This window comes from Lithobates pipiens, unplaced genomic scaffold, assembly GCF_037356315.1.
Source record: "Lithobates pipiens isolate NorthernLeopardFrog02 unplaced genomic scaffold, aLitPip1_a1.2 Scaffold_37, whole genome shotgun sequence".
Taxonomy (NCBI): domain Eukaryota; kingdom Metazoa; phylum Chordata; class Amphibia; order Anura; family Ranidae; genus Lithobates; species Lithobates pipiens.
The window spans coordinates 20,511,561-20,535,637 of record NW_027507825.1 but is presented as its reverse complement, the minus strand read 5'-3'; the positions used below and the strand labels follow the sequence as shown (position 1 = coordinate 20,535,637).

The 24,077-nt window shown below is 44.8% G+C and overlaps 1 protein-coding gene across 2 annotated transcripts in view; it reads left to right on the top strand.

Moving 5' to 3' along the window:
* The window catches only part of TXNDC16 (thioredoxin domain containing 16), a 186,532-nt gene that overhangs the window by 49,664 nt on the left and 112,791 nt on the right, over nt 1-24,077 (top strand). For both annotated transcript variants that reach the window (XM_077466803.1, XM_077466804.1), the window contains exons 7-10: nt 787-908; nt 3,086-3,176; nt 14,569-14,725; nt 21,833-21,999. In XM_077466803.1, coding sequence (XP_077322929.1) covers nt 787-908; nt 3,086-3,176; nt 14,569-14,725; nt 21,833-21,999 — 537 coding nt within the window. The remainder of the gene's footprint in view (nt 1-786; nt 909-3,085; nt 3,177-14,568; nt 14,726-21,832; nt 22,000-24,077) is intronic.

Genomic DNA, 24,077 nt, shown 5'->3' with positions numbered 1-24,077 from the left:
AATGTGTATTCCAAAAAAAATGCTTGACCCGATGTGAACAAACAGGATGAACTTCTTGGAAGAACAAATGATTTTTCTGTTCCTCAAACAAAGTAAAGCGGTGCCGCTTACCAGATGTGATGGATCTCAAATGATAGCGATGGGATAGGCACACACAGGGCGGATCACTTGGCCCTGCGTGGCGCAGGTCCACACCCACCCAAGGCTGCCGCCATCTTCCGGAGGACAGAGCTTATCTTGCTAAAAAGGCTCTGTGAGGAGCATTACAGCAGTGGAAAGCTGATACAGGAGGAGGGATCCCGCTTTTGGGATAGCCAGTGGACACATCCTTTTTGGACCAAGGGATCCGTCCTGTGTGTGCCTATCCGATCTCTATAATATTAGATCCATCACATCTGGTAAGCGGCGCTGTTTTACTTACTATGAACAGAAAAAAACGTTAGTTCTTCCAAGAAGTTTGTCCTGTTCACATCGGGTCAAGCATTTTTTTTGGACTACATATTTTTAATATTGTTTTTTTTTTATTAGCATATTTTAGCACATTAATTAATCACAGCATATGTTGGCATTTATATATGCTCTTTTTTTTTTTTGGTTGTATGTTTTTATTTGTTGTACAGGTTTATGGACTAAATATTCAGTTTTTTTTTTTTTTTAGATGCAGCATCGTTTTTTTCATATATACTGTGTGTGTGTGTGTGTGTTTCAGCTTGTATATTGGCAATATTTTTTTTTAATTACAATTATTTTCTCCTTTTACCTTTTCTCATCCGTTTATCTTTTTAGTGTTTTGCTTTATAATAAAGTAAAATATATCACCTCCATATTGGAACTTCAAAACTTAGAAGATGCCACGAAAGGAAAGAGAAACTTTATTTTTGTCTACGTCCAGGCAGTTGGAACACCAGGTATGGCATATAGTGAAAAGATACAACCAATCAGAGGAGTTGAAATGCATACACTATATGGTCAAAAGTTTATGGACATTGAATTATCGCACACGCACTATATGAACTTTTTAGACATCCCATCGCAAAGCCGTGGCCATTAATGTGGAGTCCACCCAATAAAAACCTCACATGGGTTCTAACACCTAATAACTAATTGATCTGACTGCAATTTCCCTTTGCAAAGAACATTTAGTTTCTGCAGCTCTTTCTTCGCCCCGGAGTTCAGTGTCTGTCTTAGCTTCAGGGCGAATTCACACTAATTGTTCATTAAATTGCAGATAAGTCAGAGCGATACAGCGCTTCATCCGCTCTGCATTTCCGGCTGTCTAGGGGACAGTGTGGTGCATGATTTAGTGCACTGCTCTGTCCCATCCCCCCCCCTTTTTTTTTTTGTACAAGCTTTATTTCAAGTGTACAAAATGTACCCTTCATTCACTGCAATGTCAGGCAATGCGATATGCTGTGCTGCCTGATATTGTAGTGCTATTCAGGTCTGTATACTGCGATAAAATGCAGCATGTCTGAATTTTATCGCAGCACACTGTGTTGCAGTGTGAATGGATCACATAGGAAACGATTGTTATCATTTTGTTTAAATAGTATGGTGCACTATAATCAACTTCCTACCATACTAACTGAATATTGGAGATTTAATTCTTAATTATAGGTGATCGGGACTATATAACCTCTATGTGCTCAATGTGATAATAATCAAAAATAAATATATAATGTGTGTGTGTGTATATATATATATATATATATATATATATATATATATATATAATATTATGTGTGTGTATATGTATATATAATATTTTTAGTATATATTATTTATGTGTATATAATATTTTTGTATATATATTTTATTATATATAATAAAATATCTATAGAATATATATACATAAATAATATATATACATTTTTTCTATATATGTGTGTGTGTGTGTGTGTGTGTGTGTGTATATATATATATATATATATATATATATATATATATATATATTGTGGCAGCACGCAGGTAAAGTCACCTGGTTGTATCCAGGATGGGAAATATGTGTGCCCTAGATTCAGGCTTTATGCAGACCTTTACAATTAGAGGGGAAGAGTTAATGAGCCCAGCTGAAGTAAGTGGGCTCATTAAGACCTCTACAAAAAACCCCAGCATGCTTAGGGAGATGCTCCATCCTGGAACCAGTTTTGTGTTGTATAGACTAGGGAGTGTGATATCTGTTCTGTGCGGTGAGTTAACGCCTGTGTGGCAAACCTCTACAACAGAGACAGGGACTGGTGCAGCACAAGGCTGCACTCAGTTGTTAGACAGGGAATCTAAGTGTGTAGTTAGAGGTCAAGCTGACCAGGATTTATTTTCATGTTTTATTTTTTGTTTGGCTGTTATATGTATCACTGCATGTAGCATAAATAAACTGCATCTTTTGTTTTTTGCACCTACAACACTGTCTGCTGGGACTGATTTTGTGTTGTGAACCCATCCAGGGGGTCACACACACCCGCTGCCGAGCTAACCCCTCACAATATATTAATATAATTTGAATAATATAAATGTCTAGTCTATAAAACACACTGAGTATGGGGATCAGAAAACCCCACAATACAGATAGTTTGCTATAAATCATACCAATACACTTTTCAAATAAAGATTATGTGATAAGAGCAAAACGAAAAAACAACAAGAGTTCCCTGCTAGTTAACACAGGAGAACAGTCCCGCCAGACTGTCGGTTCGTCAAAAGTAACCAGCCGACTTTGCTTGCTGTTCCCCTCAACTCCACCGTTCGTATGATTTATTCACATGAAATAGAAAAAAACGCATCATTGCGCAACGATACAAACTTAAAAAAAAAAGGTTCTAAATTGTAAACCCGAATCCACTCACATTTATGTTGGTTAACCAGCACTTAATTGCAAAACGGTCAGATGTTTTTGAAATGCTGTGCTGACAATCATACACATTAGACGTCGTCGCTGGCTCCTCCCGACGCGTTGCGTCACATGTCACGTGACTTTTTCAAGGGTGTTTTCTGTGTGTCCCTGTGGTGACAGGCGTTTTACCATGCGGTATAATATCTGTCACCTGCGTGTGACTTGGTCCTTATTGTTCATCTGTTCTTCTTTCAGAGCATCGGTCAGTGATGGAAGCGGTTTTCATACACGGGTCAACGCACCAGTTTGTTCTGACTACAGAATCCAGTTTATTGAAGAGTATGAGGTAGGCACGTCATAGTACTGTACGTGTTGATGAGCAAAATATTGAGTTTTTCACTGAAAATTTAGATTAATATTATTGGAATTTTTTTTTTAGATTGAGCCAAATTAAAGCTAAACTCCAGCCTTTCCCTCAGTTATGTACGGGTCTGCAGGCTCCTCCGTTGTACTGAAAATGCTTACTCTGATTTCATTGCATGCTGTGAGCTTCTCACAATGGGAATTAGAAGCTGCAATGAGACAGAGCCAGTCTCATTTCCTGCCTGGAGGACATCCAGCATCATCTATCCTGATTATTCCTGACCCATCTCTTTCATTCACTGAATTTCAGTTTTTTTTTAAATTATGAAGGCTAAGCATCACATGTAGGTGTTTGGGTGGTCTGCATGTACAGTAAATACAGCCTTCCAAACTGACACCCGCCTATTAAGGCATTTTGATCAGTGGCGGCCCGTCCATAGGGGGGTGCGCGGGTACCCCCCCCCCCCCACAGGTAAATAAATAATGCACTGTATTCAAGCGCCAGACACATGGCACTATGGGAAGCGCGACATCTATGCAATCATGAGATTGCAAGACTAGGCGCTAAATTTGCGGCTTTAGTCCCGCCTTGCAGCGCATTCCATCGCACCGAACAGCTTCCACCTGGTGCCAGTAGCATCTATTACTACGGCCGGGTGGTTTGATTGACATCTGAGTTAGATGTCACTTCCAGTTTTCTCTCTCCCATTGTGCCCGAGCGGAGGAAGTATGGGGAGCGGACTCCTCCACTGCCGCTGCCAGTGCCCACTAGGGATGAGTTCCGGTGTGTTTGCGCACTCCACGTGCAGAGCCCACCAGGAAGTCTGCTCGAACCTGCGCTAATCACAGGCAGTGAGACCTTGTGCCGATCTCTGCAGCCGCACATCGGGAAATGTCTCACTGCCTGTGATTAGTGCCGACTTCCTGGCGGGCTCTGCACGTGGAGTGTGCAAACTCGCCGGAGCTCATCCTTAGTGCCCACTGAAGGAGACCCAGAAAGAGGAGAGGACACCACAGCAAGGTAAGTGCCGGTCCGGAGAACGGGGGAGGGGGGGGTTTGATGGGACAGTGAGGCTGCATTTGATGGTGCACAATAGCTGCATTTGATGGTGCACAGTGGCAGCAATTGATGGCCACAGTGGCAGCAATTGATGGGCACAGTGGCTGCGTTTGATGGGCATAGGGGCTGCGATTGATGTTGTTTTTTTTTTTTTTTTTTTTTTTTTTTTTCAGAACTTTTCAGTTTGTGTGCCTCCCCCCCCCCCCCCCCCACACACCCAAAAAAAAAGGTTGAGCACCAGCCGCCACTGATTTTGATATTTGCATAATTCCTGTTAAGTGCCAGCCTATGCCATGCTTATATCAGTGCATAAAAAAAAAAGGCAGACCAGCAGAGCAGCCAAAGGACCATGAATATGAGCCACCTGGGTTACTACTGGTTACTAATGCAAGAAACTGCAAAATTGTCAGAAAATAATCTAATTTGATTGGTAAACGTTGTCTAATATTCACAGAAATTGCCCCGGACGCCACACTCACATGTACACAGTTAAGATCTATCCAATAAAGCTAATGATGGCAATAGACTGGGAAGAACCGTGTATACACAAAATCACCTGATGTGACTCAGAGATATGGCAGTACGGCAAAGACGGAGCCATAGGGACTAAGCCCCAAGGACACATTCAACAAGTCATCATGGAGCTGATAAATTGTCCGTAAATGCCGCAGCACCAATATCAAGAGTGTACGTAAAAAACCTGAGCGGGGAATGCGCCACAGAGGTAGGGTACACTAAAACAGCCCAGGGGAGGATATCCTAAACGAGCTGAAGCATTGCTACCTGAATCATTTGCTTCATAGCCCTATTTGTGCACTGTTCCATGGTTTCTTCCTATCACACAGGATTTTCCTCCAGGTAAATATCATGACCTTCCAGACTGGGGACAATAGCCTAGTCCACTGAATGTGTGTCGTCAGTAATGTCCAATGGGGATCCATTCACTCAGCAATATAGCCATCATGGTTCAGTTTGTTTAGGATATCCTCCCCTGGACTGTTCTAGTGTACCCTACCTCTGTGGTGCATTCCCCACTTAGGTTTTTTATGTATCCGGACAATCTTGATATTGGCGCTGCGCCATTTACGGGCAATTTATCAGCTCCATGATGACTTGTTGAATGTGTCCTTGGGCCTAAAGCCTCGTACACATGATCTGATTGTTGGCCAACAGAGCGTCAGACTTTTGTCCGAAGGGCGTTGGCCAGGAACTTGTCTTGCATACTAACAGCACACAATTGTTGGCCAACAAACACGTACGTAGTGACGTACTACGTGGAATTTCAGCTCTTGAGTGCCACCCTTTGGGCACCTTCTGCTAATGTTGTGTTTGTTGAGCGTTGATTCTGAGCATGCGTGTATGTACTTTGGACTTTTGTGTGACCGACTTGTGTACACACTATACGAAAATCTGACAACAGACTGTTGTCCGCCGAAAATGTACTAGCCTGCCATCCAACATTTGTTGGCGGAAAGTTGGACAACAATTGTCTGATGGAGCGTACTAACGGTCGGGCTTTAGGAGACCTGTGCACTGACAAAAAATGTGTTCATTTTCGTTTCATTAGTTTGATTTTTTTTTTTTGTTGAAATTTCTTCAATTTTCACATTTTCGATTTTTTTTTTTTGTTTTTTTTTTTTTGTTTTTTTTTCCCGAATTTCGGATTTCCGAATTTTCGGATTTTCAGAATTCGGGAATTCAAAGATTTGAAAGACTAAAAATTTGAAAATCTGAAAAAAAGAAAAATAATCTGTTTAATAACTAACTTTTAAACTAACGAGTACGAATTTATCCAAAGTTACGAATTATCTGAAATAAGTGCCGCATCTAAACAAATGGAACGGAACAAATTAATAATAAATAATAATAATAAAAAGATATTATTATTATTAAGCCGCGTACACACGGGCGGACTGTCTGGCCAACTAAGTCCGTCAGACAATCTGACGGACAGTCCGTCCTACTTTCGAATGAACGGACTTGACCACACACGATGAACAAACAGTCCGTCGAAAGCTTGCGCGATGACGTGTACAGCACGTACGACGGGACTAGAAATAGGACGTCCAATACACTGCAATGCAACCTTCGGCCGTGTAAATCCTTTCTGAGCATGCGCCATTCTTAGTCCGTCGAACTAGCCTACTCACGAGCGGACTTTCCGCTGAAACCGAAGTTGGACGGACAATATTACGGAAATTCCGAAATACTTAGTCCGCCAGACTGCACGCTGAAAAAGTCCGCTGAAGCCCACACACGAGCGGACTGTCCGCTGAAATGTGTTTCGGCGGACTAAGTTGGACAGACAGTCCGCCCGTGTGTACGCGGCTTAAGATCGTTACATACCATGTGTTTAGATACGGCATTCGTTATTTCAGAAACTCGTTATATAATTTGTAACTTTGGATAAATTTGTACTCGTTGCGTTCACTAACAGACAAATTTGAAAGGGAATTCCAATACCTATAATTTAATAGTTATTATTTAGAATTAAACTGATTTTCTTTTTTTTTTTTTCTGATCGAATTTCCAAAAATCCAAAATTCGGAAATCCGAGAATCCGAAAATTGGAAATTCGGAAATCCGAAAATGTAAAGTAAAAAAAAAAAAAAAAAAATCAGTGCACCCTGCAATACTCGCCTCCTCTCTGATGCAGGCCACTGCAGTAATTCCTTCCTTTTTTCTGCGGTTCAGAAACTCCCCTTTCATCAACACTTACATAGTATGTAACCTCAAAATTGTCTGTATACAATAGGATATTGATCATGTTTAAATCTAGAATCAGGTAGTATCACCAGCATATTGTGTAGCTGATGCCTGCTTCTGTATGTATAAATGGCATCAATATCCTATTGAGTCCAGCCATTTTACATTCTATATTAGCCCTGATGAAGGGGGATTGTCTGAACCTCAGAAACATGTTGCCTCCCTTTTTTGCCAATGATTTCAATAAAACTTTTCTGGACTCTGTAATCTTTTGTGTGGTGCATTCACTGCTTTCTATAAATGTTAGTTTCATGACAACGAATATAACCTTTGTAATTAATTGAAGAATATCTGCTAGAGTGCGGCTTTAATGTATATTGAACAAGCTTTTTGACTTTAGCACAGGTGCTGTATCTGCTAAATAGTATTTGCAGGTCACTGAGACCCCTTTCACGCTGCCGCGCCCATAGCGTCGGCGGTAAAACGCCGATATTTTTAGTGGCGTTTTACCGTCGGATTTGCAGCGCATTTTGGCCGCTAGCGGGCTCTTTTACCCCCGCTAGTGGCCGAGAAAGGGTTAAAACCACCCACAATAGCGGCGTTTTGCCGGCAGTAATGCAGCTCTGCCCCATTGATTTCAATGGGGAGCAGCGGTAAACACACCGCTCCTTCTCTGCTCCAAAGAAGCTGCTGGCAGGACTTTTGCTGACATCCTGCCAGCGCACCCAGGCATGTACTGGCCATCGGGACTACCAGGAGTTTCCCGGTGGGCCGATGGCTCAGTGGACCACTCTGATGTAAGTCGGCTGGTGATGGGCCACTCTGATGTAGGGGGGTGCTGATGGGCCACTCTGATGTAAGGGGGTGCTGATGGGACACTCTGATGTAAGGGGGTGCTGATGGGACACTCTGATGTAAGGGGGTGCTGATGGGACGCTCTGATGTAAGGGGGTTGGTAATGGGACACTCTGATGTAAGGGGGGTGCTGATGGGAAGCTCTGATGTAAGGGGGCTGGTAATGGGACACTCTGGTGTAAGGGGGTGTTGATGGGACACTCTGGTGTAAGGGGGCTGGTAATGGGACACTCTGATGTAAGGGGGCTGGTAATGGGACACTCTGATGTAAGGGAGTGCTGATGGGACACTCTGATGTAAGGGAGTGTTGATGGGACGCTCTGATGTAAGGGAGTGTTGATGGGACGCTCTGATGTAAGGGGATGCTGATGGGACACTCTGATGTAAGGGGGTGCTGATGGGACACTCTGGTGTAAGGGGGTGCTGATGGGACACTCTGATGTAAGGGGGTGCTGATGGGACACTCTGATGTAAGGGGGTGCTGATGGGACACTCTGATGTAAGGGGGTGCTGATGGGACACTCTGGTGTAAGGGGATGCTGATGGGACACTCTGGTGTAAGGGGGCTGGTAATGGGACACTCTGATGTAAGGGGGCTGGTAATGGGACACTTTGATGTAAGGGGGTGCTGATGGGATGCTCTGATGTAAGGGGGTGCTGATGGGACGCTCTGATGTAAGGGGACTGGTAATGGAACACTCTGATGTAAGGGGGTGCTGATGGGACGCTCTGATGTAAGGGGGTGCTGATGGGACGCTCTGATGTAAGGGGACTGGTAATGGGACACTCTGATGTAAGGGGGTGCTGATGGGACACTCTGATGTAAGGGGGTGCTGATGGGACACTCTGATGTAAGGGGGCTGGTAATGGGACACTCTGATGTAAGGGGGTGCTGATGGGACGCTCTGATGTAAGGGGGTGCTGATGGGACGCTCTGATGTAAGGGGGTGCTGATGGGACGCTCTGATGTAAGGGGGCTGGTAATGGGACACTCTGATGTAAGGGGCTGCTGATGGGACACTCTGATGTAAGGGGCTGCTGATGGGACACTCAAAATGTAAGTGGGCCGGTCTGGATGAAGTCCAGGGCCAAATTTCTGTCCCAGTCCAGCCCTGAGCGCACCGCTCCGGTGTGAAAGCCCTCGGGGCTTTTACACTGGAATGAATGGAGCAGCAGTTTGAGGGCAGATTGCAGGCGCTATTTCTAATGCTATAGTGCCTGCAAAACACCCTCAGTGTGAAAGAGGAGGTTTGCCCTTTTGCTCGAAGTTGCTCTTTTTCCCTGTGTGTGTTCCACTGTTGTCCAGCAGAGGTCATGCTTGCTTCATCCTAAAATAAAAATCGTAATCTGAAGCAAACACATGGAGCGGTTTCAAAGGTTTGCGTTTTAAAGTTTCATAACTTTTTTACATGTCTTTCAATTGTGTTTTGAGATGTTTTTAACCAATTAATCAAATTTTTTTGCATGCATTTTCAACGGAGAAAGAGTGTCTCCTGAATTGTAATGCAATAGAAAGCTAAGAAATAAATTATATTAAAAACGGAGCTAATGCCCAAAACCAAATAAAAAATAAATAAAATAGAAATTACACTTTTATTCTAGTTTTCAAGTCATAGCAGCAGGGTCGGTGTTTAAAGCAGTATTAAATCCAAAAACCAAAATATATCACAGCTTCCGAATTCCTAAATGTGGTGGCTGCATTCGATTTCTTTTAGGTTTTTTTCCCTTTATTCTCACCTTGTGATCTGGCCAGTAACAGACTTCCCATCTAAGCCCCTGTACACACGGTCAGAGATTCTGCCAACCAAATCCATCGGATTTTCTGACGGATCTTGTCCGAAACTGTTGCATACACACGGTCGGACTAAGTTGTGGAAAAATCCGATCTTTCAGAACGTGATGACGTAATTTCGTTACGATGGGACTACATTCAGGCTAGTAGCCAATAGCTTTAAAGTAGGAATTTGATCTGAGCATGCGTGGCACTTGGTCCAATCAAAATTCTCTACACATGATCGGATTAGGTCCGTCCGGCCCAGTTGGTCGGGAAATATTTCCAACATGTTGGAAAATTGGGTCGAACGGAGATTCGGACAGAATCAGTCCGATGCATACCACACACAGTCGGATTATCTGAGGACACGGTCCGATAGGACACATTCTGACGGATTCTCCGACTGTGTGTATGCGGCTTTAGGGTGTCTCCACTCTGCATGGATGAGACCTTTGGACAGCAGCATTGCCAATTTGGGGGGAGGGTAGTGCTAGACTAGCAGATTTAGATGGACTTGGATGAGCTTGACTAAGCCGAACTGCAGCTAACAATTTATAAGCAGTTACAGAAACATTTTTATTTTCCTTTTGGGATAAAGGTTTTTAATGCGAGAATAAAAGCTGATCATTGTAAGCACCCTGTCAGTGTTCAATGGTTTGTCTCTGCCCTTCAAGACCCCATTCACATGCATGGGTTCCAGGCAGGGGTGGACTGACAACTCATGGGGCCCCCGGGCAATAGGAGATTATGGGGCCACACAGTATACAATCACACAGTATACACATGCATATACACACAGTATACACAGACATGTTTCTATTGGCTGAGAAGGTACTGGAGAGGTGGGGCAGCTATAATCTTGGGGGTTTTTAGACCAAAAGGATGTCGGTAAGGGACAATTCAAAGACAGAAAAAAAAATACAGATTTTTACATACTGTCTCTGGTTTTACTGAGGCTGGCAACCTTCATGGGGCCCCCTAGTGGCCCGGGGCCCTCGGGCAGTGCCCGAGTGGCCAAGTGGTCAGTCCACTCCTGGTTCCGGGAATACACTCAGATATGAACTTTTCAGCGTGTGTTCCCGTAGCGCACTAAAAACATGCTTCAAACACATGTCGCACTTACGGTGCCTCTAATTATTAATGGGATTGATTCCCAAACATGGCTGGCAGACGTGCGTTTTGTCACACAAAAGGTACCAAAATGTGTGGTAAAAAAATTTCATCAGAAACAGCTTTTTTTTGCTTGTAAGGCAGCCCATTAAAGTGAACGGGATACCCTATGCATGTCGTATGAAAAATGTGCAAAAAAACGTGCAAAAAATGCAGACAAGAAAATACGTTCCCACTACACCTAGGGTGAATGAGGCTTAAGTGTAATTTTTTCTCTGGACAGCTTGGTCTGCTAAACAAAGTCGAAAAAGATAACAAACTTACTGGCAGGATCAACGGGTTAAAATTAAGAAATAAAAAAAACTAAACGACTGCAGCCACCACATGTAAGAATTAGTAAACTACTAAATGATACATTTTTGTTTATGGGTTTAAAGCAGTGATTCTCAACCAGGGTTCCATGGAACTCTAGGGTTCCTCCAGAGGTTGTAGGGGTTCCTTCAGCATTGGGCATTTTTTCCCTCTCAGATAAGTTCCCACCGACACCATTGATCTTTTTAGCTATCTGTAAGGAGGTAATTCTTCCCAATGATCACAAGTGTAAGGACCATTCTTCCCACTGACCATCACACTAATGTATCATGAGTTGTAGACTTCTAATTTTTAGAAGGGGTTCCCCGAGACCGGAGAATTATTTCAAGGGTTCCTCTGTGTTGAAAAGGTTGAGAAAGGCTGGTTTAACTTCTTGAGATCCGCGCTATAGCCGAATGACGGCTACAGCGCAGACCTGCTTTGCCGGGACTACGTCAATAGTGGCGCACGCGGCGCACTCTGTGATCATCGAGTCTGAGACTCGCCTGATCACAGATCGGAGCAAGGGGTCCATCCCGACCCCTTACCACATGATCAGCTGTCAGCTAATGACAGCTGATCATGTGATCACAACAGAGCTGGTAATCGGCTATTTTTCCTCCTCGCGCTGATAGCGCATGGAGAAAAAAAAAGCCGATCACCGGCGGCCGTGATCGGGACATCAGTCCCGTTTACGGCAAGCTGGGGACAGCTCATCAGTGCCCACCTGCCCCCTGCCAGTGCCACCTAAAATATAGCAAAAAGTGCCACCCATCAGTGCCCATAGTGCCACCCATCAGTGCCCACAGTGCCACCTATCAGTGACCACAATCTGCCTCGCACACAAAGTGCTGCACCTCAGTGCCACATATCCGTGCCCATCAGTGTCATGTACCAGTGCCCATCAGTGCCTATCAGAGCCACCTATCAGTGCCTATCAGTCCCATCTATCAGTGGTACCTATCAGTGCCCATCCGTGCCACCCATCCGTGCCATCTTATCTTTGCCCATCAGTGCCGCCTTATCTGTGCCCATCAGTACTGCCTTATTTGTGCCTATCGGTGCCACCCTATCTGTGCTTATTAGTGCTGCCTTAACTGGGCCTATCAGTGCCCACCAGCGCCACCTCATCAGCGCATTTCAATGAAGGAGAAAAATTACCTGTTTGCAAACTATTAAACGTGATTTTTTTTTATTTTGCATCTTTTTTTGTTTGTTTAGCAAAAAATAAAACTCCGAGCTGTAATTAAATACCACCAAAAGAAAGCTCTATTTGTGGGGAAAAAAAATGATAAAAATTTCATTTGGGTACAGTGTTGTATGACCGCGCAATTGTCATTCAAAGTGCATCAGCGCTGAAAGCTGAAAATTGGTCTGGGCAGGAGGGGGGTTTTAATTGCCCAGTAAGCAAGTGGTTAAAGGATAAGTTCACCCTTGGAACATGTTACATGTTCCACCCACACGGCCATGTGGAGCTTCGCCCAATTGGCCACGTCATTCATTCACAGAGTTCAGTGAATGAACAAACCTCAAGTAGCAGCTTGTTCTCTATGAACTGCAGGAACACTGGTGAGTTTTCTTGTAGTTCATTGATTCTTCCTGGATTTAGCAACTGTCTGCCTGTGCAGGAGGTACAAGCAGACAGTTATCTGAGAGCCTGCAGGATCCTGGCATTGCACCCGCATTCATTGGTGCAATGCTTTACAAGCTACAGTATAAACAATTAATAAATGCTAATTTTTTAACCTGCAAAGTCATGTGAATTTATTATTTGTTTCAATAAAAGGTGAACTTTTCCATTAATACTACTTTAGCGAGCACTCTAGCATAGCACACGTGCCTACAGTACTGTGTCGTTCATGCTTTTCTGTTCACCTGCGGTATGTGTGTTATTAAAGTGGTTGTAAAGCCTTAAGGTTTTTCACCTTAAAGAGGAGCTACAGTCAGTTGTTCGTTTTTCTTTTTCTCAAAAGCACCCCTGTGATATTCGCAGCATATCTAATGCAATCTGGCACATGCTGTACATGTATTCGTTTCAGTTATTAAAGGAGAAGTCCAGCCTGAGCTCGTTTGGCTGGGCTTCTCCTATGGGTCACAGGAGTGCAATTTCTTTTACAGTCCTGTGACCTGTTTTTCAGCGAAGAGCGGTCTGAAGTTCGCTCTTTGCTGACGTCACAGAATTCAGTCCAGGCACCGCGTCATCCCGACAATAAAGTCTGGATCCGCCAGGTGCCTGGACCGAGAGTCTGAGACGGCCACTCCCCGCCTCTCCACAGCTCAGCGCTCCAGTGAACATGGAGGAGCAGTCAGCAGATCTCCTCTCGGGGATCTGGGAGAACCGAGCCATCGGCGGTGTTCGATGGCTCGGTTCTCAGTGCAGAGACGACGGGGGACCGATGCTGCATCCACCTAGGTAAGTATAAAAAGGGGAAAAAATACCATACTTCTCTATTAATTTATCAAATGTACTCACCGCACCCTCTGTAACATGCAAGCGCCCATCCTCAGTGTGGGCATCTGAAGCCCACTCGGCATTTGTTCCAGGATATGGTGCAGCTGACTACTCGGCATGCACCTCCCGATCTCGCGCCTGCGCAGTGTGTACAAAGGGCAGCGCGTTCGTATTGCAGGTTGCCATAGCAATGGTGGCAATGAAGGAAGCTCCCGCCCCATTGTTATGGCAACCTCTCAATCAATTGGCCCATTGACTCATGGGATTGATGACACCTATATCCCAGGAGCCAATGGGCAGCAGGATATGACGTAGCTTGCCTTGGTGAGGTACGACAGAAGTGGAGATCTTTAGTAACCCTACAGGTAATATACTTTGAATAAATAACAAAAAAAATCCTAAAATGAATGCCATTGCGATCAGCAACGCCGGGGGTCTAATTTTAAAAATGGGGTGGAACTCTGCTTTAATGCATTCTAAGGCCCCCATCCTTTTTTCTTACCTGTGCTCGATCTGAGCCAGCAATGTGCATGAGTGCAGTGTGGCTCCAGCCGCTCTCTCTCTTCTCATTGGACAGATTGATACCAGCAGGAGCCATTGGCTCCTGCCGCTGTCAGTCAAATCCAGTGAGCACGGGCGAGGGAAGGGGGCTTGCCGAGTCCCGCAGTCTGTGTCAATAGATGCAGAGGCTAAATTCGAGAGCAAGCCCGCATGGGTGCGCCCAGTCAAAGTGGCTTTCCGTGGGGGCACCCGATGAAGAGGGACCTGGAGCACGGGCATTGCAGAAGAGGATCTGGGCTGCTCTGTGCAGAACAGTTGCACAGAGCAGGTAAGTATAGGCGTGTTTGTTGTTGTTAAAAAACAAAACAAAAAAACAAGGGTTTATAACCCCTTTGAGACTCTTGCAGGCCCTTACAGCCTACCTGGAGTATGAGATAAAGAAGCCAATCAGTTCATGTGCTGACAAAAAAAAAGTATGCTCATAGCTCTGTATTCATTAATACATCATTTAACTTTTTTTCTTTCTGCAACGTGCTAACTATATTTTGTTTGGTTTAAATATATAGCACAGAGGAGCCCAGCCAGCTATCAGCCAAGCTCGTCTTAAACCACTGTAAGTCAGCGATGAGTGTGAGCCAGAAATGTCACCAGACGATCATGGACCAACCTCTGACAACCATCAACATCCACCGCTTCTTGAAAGTCATGGGGCTCCCCCTGGTGGTAGGTTTTAGCACAGCACATTATTTAGAAGAGGCTCTTTACCCTAGAACAGTGTTTCTCAATTCCAGTACTCAAGGCGCCGCCAACAGGTCATGTTTTCAGGATTTGCCTCAGATGAAACAGCTGTGGTAATTACTAAGGCAGTGCAACTGATCAAATCACCTGTGCAAAATAATGGAAAGCCTGAAAACATGACCTGTTGGTGCACCTTGAGGACTGGAATTTAGAAACGCTGCCCTGGAAACAAAAGTCACAAGCCACAAATAATGTAGCTGCTGACTTTTAATAATAGGAAAATATCTTAAAAAATGACTGCGTTATCGTCATAATATATAGCAGCTGCCGACGTTACAATCTGACAAATTTGTGCAAGTGATAAATCTAAAAAGATAAATCATATTGAATGTGCAAAAAAAAAAAGCATCACAGGTCCCAGAAGGCTGCAGGACTCTTCACACTGCTCCCGCATGCCAGAGAAGAATCCACCTGACCTGGATCTGTGGTCAGGTAAGTATCCTATTAAAAGGATCCTATTTATTAAAACTAAAAAGTGCAGCGCTAAAGATGAACCATATTGAAAGTGCAAAATAAGCATAAAAATGCAGTGTGCAATAAAGCAAATAAATCAATACAATACGGTGTACAAATAAGCAAATGAATAAATATATACTCAATTATGTGTAAGAGGTACCACGTGCATTAACCACTTGCCTACTGGGCACTTAAACACCCCTCCTGCCCAGACCAATTTTCAGCTTTCGGTGCTCTCACACTTTGAATGACAATTACTCAGTCATGCGACACTGTACCCAAATTAATTTTCTGTCCTTTTTTTCCCACAAATAGAGCTTTCTTTTGGTGGTATTTGATCACCTCTGGGGTTTTTTATGTTTTGCGCTATAAATGAAAAAAGACCGAAAATTTTGAAAAAAAACAAATTTTCTTTGTTTCTGTGATAAAATTATGCAAATTATTAATTTTTCTTCATACATTTTGGCCATAATTTATACTGCTACATATCTTTGGTAAAAAATCAACCCAAATTAGTGGATATTATTTGGTCTTTGTGAAAGTTAGAGAGTCTACAAGCTGTGGTGCAAATCATAAAAAATTGATCACATCTGATGCACTGGTGGCCGATCTCATTTCTTGCAGCCCGAACAAGCCAGGAAAGTACAAATACCCCACAAATTACCCCTTTTTGGAAAGTAGACATTCCAAGGTATTTAGTAAGAGGCATGGGGAGGTTTTTGGTGTTGTCATTTTTTCCCACAATTCTTTGCAAAATTAAGATTTTTTTATTTTTTTTTTCCCCACAAAATTGTCATTGTAATAGGTTATTTCTCTGACATGGCATGTGTATACCACAAATGACACCCCAAATTAAATTCTGCTACTCCTCCTGAGTATTACAATACCACATGTGTGGGACTTTTTCACAGCCTGGCCACTTAGAGACGCCCAACATGCAGGGAGCGCCATCACGTGTTCTAGGAGCATAAATTACACATCTAAATTGTTGACTACCTATTACACTTTTGAAGGCCCTGGAGCACCAGGGCAATGACACGTGACACTGACGTGGCACTGATGGCAGATGGCACTGATACATGGCACTGATGACACTTGACATCGATGACAGATGGAACTAATCTGTGGCACTGATGACACGTGACACTGACAGGTGGCACGGGGGATACATGGCACTAGGGACAGGTGGCACTGAGGACAGGTGGTACTGGGAACAGATGACACTGTTAGGTGGCACTGGGGACACATGGCACTGACAGGTGGCACTGGGGAGAGATGGCACTGATAGGTGGCATTGGGGACAGGTTGCACTGGGGACAGATGGCACTGATAGGTGGCACTGGGGACAGGTGGGCATGTATGTGTGTGTGTGTGTGTGTGTGCGCACTCACTGTCAGTCGCTGCAGCTGCAGCACGGAAGCTCTCCCTCCTCACATGCTGTCTCTGTGTGAGGAGGGGAGCCGGCGATGAGAGATGATCTCATATGTTTACATATGAGATCACCGCTCATTGGATAGCCCGATCGAGTGCTAAATGGCCACTGTGATTGGCCATTTAGCCCCATCTGTGATTGGCTGTGTCCGAGGGACACGGCCAACACAGAACTTCCCCGATGCGTGCCAGCGGCGGCGCACATTAGGGAAGTAAACAGGAGGACGGCCTCCTGGCAGATAGCGTCCACTCTGAAGCCGTCTTTTGGCTATAGGGCGGGCGCGAAGTGGTTAATAAAGTGCATGGTGTATGTTTGGTGGGACTGTCCAAAACTGAGAGGGTTCTGGAATAGGATCTTTGCAATCATCAGAGGGATTTGTCTGTCTCTATATCCCCCCACATAGCACTGCTGAACTTCCCAATAGAAAAAGCCTCTAAAAGTAAAAGGTGCCTCGTTCACCTTATCCTTCTAGGACAGTGATGGTGAACCTTGGCACTCCAGATGTTTTGGAACTACATTTCCCATGATGCTCCACCACACTGCAGAGTCCTTGAGCATCATGGGAAATGTAGTTCCAAAACATCTGGGGTGCCAAGGTTAGCCATCACTGTTCTAGGAGCTAAAATTACGATAGCAAAAGCATGGAAGCGGTCCACGGTTTCCAGTGACCAGGCCAAACGAAAAATATCTTGGATCATGGCTCAGGAAAAAAGGATTAGTATCCTACAAGATACTGTTCAAAAATGTTAGGCCATTTGGGAATCTTAGGCAGATTACATGCACATACCCTTAACATCTTCGTAGGAACTGGATAAAACAATCTTGGTAGAACATTCCGGAAGGACTCATCTCATTCCTCCTTCTATATATCTTCTTTTTTTTTTTTCTATGCCCTTTTTCCTTTCTTTCTCTATTTTTATTCCTTAATACCACCTTTACTAAAATATTACCTGGTTAGGTGGGGAGCAGGCTTTAGAAGGTAACATCCCCGCTAATTTAAATAGCATTTGATCTGTGGGTTGGATGTGCCACTCCCCTTTCCATGACACAGCTTGTACCCATTTGGGGTGCCTGGAGAGGGGCGGCTCTTCCCCCTTTGATTGATGTACCTGCGCCCACTAACCTCAGTTGTTTCTAAATATATCTATTTGAAATTTGTTCTCTTATACGTTGCATTACTATGGAATTATTATTCCACTATGTAAAAGAATGTATCAATGACTCTGTATTTTCTCTGAAAAACTTTAATAAAAAACTATTGAAACCAAAAAAAAAAAGAGTGCATGGTGTCAAAAATAAATATCGAAAAGTCCACATATGAAAAATTATAAGTGAGGCAGCCACTGTGTGTTGAGAATAAAAAAGGTTGGAAGTAGAATCAATTCTGAATGAATAGAGATTGACCACCGTCTACTAAAGGAGTCACCAGGGAATGTGCATCCACCACCCAGAGGGGAGAGTAATAATCAGTCGATCCCTATCTCTAAGCCCTTGTACACACGGTCGGAGATTCCGACGGAATGTGTTCGATCGGACCATTTTGTCGGATAGTGTGTGGTCTCCATCGGACTTTTTCCGTCGGAGTATCCAACGGACCAAGTTTTCCAACTTGTTGGTAAAATTTTCGGACATACTCCGATCATGTGTAGAGAATTCCGATCGGACAAAGTGCCACGCATGCTCAGATCAAATTCCTACACCAAAGCTATTGGCTACAAGCGTGAACGTAGTCCCGTCATAACGAAATAACGTCATCACGTTCTGAACGATCGGTTTTAACGACTACTTTGTCCGACCGTGTGTATACAACAGTTTCGGACAAAATCCGACGGATTTGGTTGTCGGAATGTCCGACTGTGTGTACAAGGGCTTACACATATTTATTAATTTGCTTATTTCTACACTGTATTGTATTGATTTATTTGTTTTATTGCACACTGCATGTTTATTCTTATTTTGCACTTTCAATATGGTTCATCTTTAGCGCTGCACTTTTTCGTTTTAATAATAGGACACTTACCTGACCACGGATCCAGCGAAGTCCACACTCGAGCTGATTCTTCTCTGGTCTTCCGGTCCCCGTACTGATTACTTTGGGAAGCCACCTGCTACTCCTTGCAGCTCCACAGCCGGCTTCCAACTGCATGCAGGAGCCAAGTCGCGCTTTGTGAGGAGTCCTGCAGCCTTCTGGGACCTGGAAAGTGTCCCAGAATTCTGCAGGGGGAAGGAATCGTCAAAAAGGGAGCCGAACATCAAAACCAGGTACACCCCCCCCCCCCCCCCCCGTGTCAAAACTTGAAGAGGAAGGGGGGAGGCAGACAAGCGGAACTTATCCTTTTGGGAGTAGTTCCACTTTAAAGTTCTTATCCAGCTTTATTTGAAAAACATCAGTGTCTATCATATTGTCAAAAAACACAATTATTTATTTTACATTGCCCCACCCCTGCAGTTTTTTGATGTATTACAAACACTGTGACAGGTGCAATGTTTCAAAAAGACAGCCAATTAAGCTCCATGCACACTGAAGCTCAAAAAAGCTTTTTCTGGACGCCAGATTGTTGGCAGAAAAAGCTGGTTGAAAAACTTGCTTTTAACAGCGTTTTGTACTAGCGTTTATTAGCGTTAGCGTTTATGGGTGTTTTCAATAAAAATACACAGAGGACACTCCAAAAATCCCACAGTACATTCCAAACTCCCACAATGCATTGAAAAAATAGAATGCCGAACACTAATTAAAGTGCGTTTATAAGCGTTTATCAGCGTTTGTCGTTTTTTGGCGGTGAAAAACGGCACTTTGAACGCGAATTTCTGGCGTTCAGAAAAAAGCCCATAAACTCCAGTGCTCATTAAAGCTGAAAAACGTCCATGTGTGCATGGACACATAGGCTAACACAGAGTGGAGTTTATGGGCTTTTAAAAAAAACGCCCAAACTCCAATAAACTGCAGTTTATGAGCTCCAGTGTGCATGAAGCCTTAGAATGTTATATAGAGAAGATGAGATCATGAGGCAGTAAGATAATTAATGTAGTACTTTTTGAATGCAGGACTCTTCGTACAGATGAGACTGATATTGTCTCTCTTCCCCGGCTGTCACCTACCCCAAACACCTAATCTCTCCCCACCCCTACCCTACCCCCCTAAAAATAGCATTTGGTGACAAGGACTCCTTTTTTAAAATTGCACCCCCTCCTGTTCCTGTGGGCGTAAAATAATTGAAGTAGCACTAAAGAGACCATTACATTTTTGCCATCTGTGTGCCGTTGAGATTTCCCCTCACTTTCTGTCCCATAGCCAAAACCGGAACTTAGAGGAAATCCTTCCAAAGTGAGGGAATCCCTGGTTGTCACCAGAACTAGTGTCCTTATTGGAAGATTTTTCCTCTATTCCTGACAGATGTTCTAATTCGCTTCCACTGTATCCAAAACTAAAGAACAATTTGCCTTAAGTTATACTCGCCTTTATCCACTTCCTCCCACGGCGACTAGGCGAGGGCGGTGTAATCATCCTTCTGGTCAGATCTCAGAGAATGTTGCAGAGCCCAAATCTCACAAGAAGAAGATCCTGCACTGTGCTGTATCATCTTCACACGAGATTTGGGCCACTTAAAGGAAATGGTTCACCTTTAGGAACATAAGGTGATAATGGGGCGCTAGAGTAAATTAATAACTTATTTAAATATAATCCTAATTATCTCAAACAAGATAGAAAACCCCCAAAAATTATATATGAAATATCACATGCAATATCAGTGATAAGACATCATCTTTTTTTCAATTTTTTTTTTTTTATATTTTGAAAATAGTGGAGGTTATCATGTGTTATCACTGATATTGCATGTGATATTTCATATATAATTTTTTTGGGTTTTCTATCTTGTTTGAGATAATTAGGATAATATTTAAATAAGTTATTCATTTACTCTAGCTCCGCATTATCACCTTATTTTACTTTACAAAGGAGTTTTTTTTTTTTACCCCTTTTCAATGGAGCAGCTTTTTGATTCAATCGTTTTTAGTTTCTTTGGCGTGGAGTTCCCCCAGTTGTTTTTCAATTGGTTTTTCACACCTTTAGGAACATGCTACATGTTCCACCGGTTTTAAGGGTGTAACATGTTCCCACTGCTGCAGCCGCTGCCCCCCTCCCTGTGGGCCCACACGGCCGCGCCATTCATTTACACAGCTATGTAGCAAAATTGCGGTTTTGCTGTGTTTCACGTGAATTTGCTGTGTATTTCAGGTGCGTTTCTGGGTTGCTTGCACCTGTGAAGAGTGAACATGAGACTCAAAAACTCACCAAAAATTGCAGTGCATTTTGCCGCAATTTCCATTCATTTCAAAGGGAAGCTGCGTTTTTTGGTGCGGTATTCAAAACCGCACCAAAGATGCAGCATGCAGGTCTTTTCAAAATGCGCTGCACCTGTAAAGCCCCGTACACACGACTGGACTTTTCAACTTCCAAAGTCTGACGGAATGATTCCGGCAGACTATTCGATCGTGTGTGGGCTGCAACGGACTTTTGATTTGCAAAAGTCTGACAGACTTTAGAAATGGAACATGCTTCAAATTTTTCTGCCAGAACTCTGCCGGACCCAGAAATCCGCTTGTGTGTGTGCTAGTCTGACGGACTAAAACCGACGCTAGGGCAGCTATTGGCTACTGGCTATGAACTTCCTTATTCTAGTCCAGTCATACGTCATCACGTTCGAATCCGTCGGACTTTGGTGTGATTGTGTGTGGCCAAGTCCGTTCATTCGGAAAGTCCGTCAGAACTCTGTCAGAACTCTGTCAGAACTCCGAAAGTCTGCCGGACTTAAGTCCTGTCGTGTGTACGCGGCATAACACAATGGTGTGCAAAGTACCATAGGATAGAAAAAAAACAGGAAAAAACCTATCATTGTGAAAGGGCCCTGAATCTTCCCTCCATGTGCCCTCCATGGCATAGTGTCATATTCCTTAGTAATATTTTGTTAGTACATGACCTGTTTTGGTAGCTGTTCCTTATTTTAGCGCTTTAAAGAAATCACCTGGCTCTCTTATGATAAAAAAAATAATCATTTGAAGAATAGGATGACGAGGGTTTACATGAGAGACTGTGAGCCAGCACATTTAAACCTTATAAATAAATGATGTCTGTGGATTTTCAGGGCGAAGTTTCCGGAGATCCGGATAAGTTCACAAGTGTTCACCTCCAGCTCGGCCTTCCCGTTATCTTCATTGTCAGCCAGCAGGAGACATATGATGCTGATTTGGAGACGGCAGAAGAAGTGGCCCGGCAACTTCAGGGGAAAGCTGGTGTTGCCATATTACTCAGGTATGGTACTGTGGCAACATTTTCAAAACCCAAAAGCAAAACAATATATTACAGCTTACCAGTGCTTAGGGGTGGTGTCTGCATTACCTTTCTATTTTCATGTTTTTTTTTTCCCCCTTATTTCCATTTGGTAATCCTGCCAGTAGCACACTTCCTGTTTTAGATGGACAACACTCACTCTGCTGTGTCTATAAAAGGAGTAGCATTGTCATCCTAAGGCAACAGTACATATATCACTTACCCATCTGTTCTTCTTCATAACTTAGAGGGATGTGTTTTGCAGTCCACAAAAATAGCAGGGCATAATGCTGACATCATTTAGCAGAAGCAGAGCACACAGGAAGTTGTCAGCTACCTGGATTTCTGGCAGGGTCAACAAGTGTAAAGAGAAGTCCGTTGTTGGGGTTTACCTAGGCCAGGAGTGTAAGGCCGCGTACACACGGGCGGACTGTTCGCCCAACCTTGTCCGCTGAACAGTGTTTGGGCGGACAGTCCGCTCGTGTGTGGGCTTTCAGCGGACAGTTTCAGCGGACAGTTGGACGGACAAAGTCTTTCGGAAATTCAGAAAAACTGTCCGCTGAAACTGTGTTTGAGCGAACAGTCCGCCCGTGTGTGGGCCTGTCCGCTGTACTTTCGAAATGAGCGGACTGTTCCCGCTCGGAAAGTCCGCCCATTTCGAGCGCGTGTACAGGTAGGCGGGGCCCGCGAAGGAGACATCGCGGGCTCCGCCGCCTGGAATGGGCTTAAAGGGGAACCCCAACGCCGAAAAAAATCGGCGTGGGGGTTCCCCCCAAGTCCACACCAGACCCTTGTCCGAGCACGCTACCCGGCCGGCCAGGAAAGGGGGGCGAGCGAGCGCGCCCCCCCTCCTGAGCCGTACCAGGCCGCGTGCCCTCAACATGGGGGGTGCCTTGGGGAAGGGGGGGCCGCGCGGCCCCCCCACCCCAAAGCACCTTGTCCCCATGTTGATGAGGACAAGGGCCTCTTCCCGACAACCCTGGCCGTTGGTTGTCGGGGTCTGCGGGCGGGGGGCTTATCGGAATCCGGGAGCCCCCTTTAAGAAGGGGGCCCCCGGATACCGGCCCCCCACCCTATGTGACTGAGTATGGGGTACAATGTACCCCTACCCATTCACCTGTGAAATAAAGAACAAAAAAAAACACAACACATGGAAAAAGTATTTTATTGCACAGCTCCGGGGGTCTTCCGTCTTCGGGGGTCTTCTCGCCGGACTCCTCCGCTATGTGTGTGTAGCTCTTTTGCTAGCGGAGGAGTCCGGCTTTCTTCCTCCCCGCCGCCGGCCTCTTCTCCCGACTTCGGGGGTCTTGTCCCCCTCTTCGGTTCTTCTGCCGGGCCACCGCGCCTGGTCCGGTGGCCCGGTCTTCTGTCGCCGTCTTCCGTTCTTCTGTCGCCGCCTTCGGTTCTTCTGCCGGGCCACCGCGCCTTCTTGTAGCTCTTTTACAGGCGGTGGCCCGGTCTTCTGTCGCCGCTGTCGCCGCCGACTTCCGTTCGTGTTCTTCTTCTTGTTCTTCTCCAGGAGATGTTGACACGTCGCTCCCTCCGGCCGGAATGCCAGAGCCGCCCTGCGCTGTCACTTATATAGTGACAATGGGGCGGGGTCACATAGTATATGTCACATGGGTTGGTCACATGGTGACCCCGCCCCCTTATGATGTCATAGTCCCCATGTGACATCAACCCATGTGACCAACCCATGTGACATATACCATGTGACCCCGCCCCATTGTCACTATATAAGTGACCGCACAGCGCGGCTCTGGCATTCCGGCCGGAGGAAGCGACGTGTCAACATCTCCTGGAGAAGAACAAGAAGAACAAGAAGAAGAACACGAACGGAAGTCGGCGGCGACAGCGGCGACAGAAGACCGGGCCACCGCCTGTAAAAGAGCTACAAGAAGGCGCGGTGGCCCGGCAGAAGAACCGAAGAGGGGGACAAGACCCCCGAAGTCGGGAGAAGAGGCCGGCGGCGGGGAGGAAGAAAGCCGGACTCCTCCGCTAGCAAAAGAGCTACACACACATAGCGGAGGAGTCCGACGAGAAGACCCCCGAAGACGGAA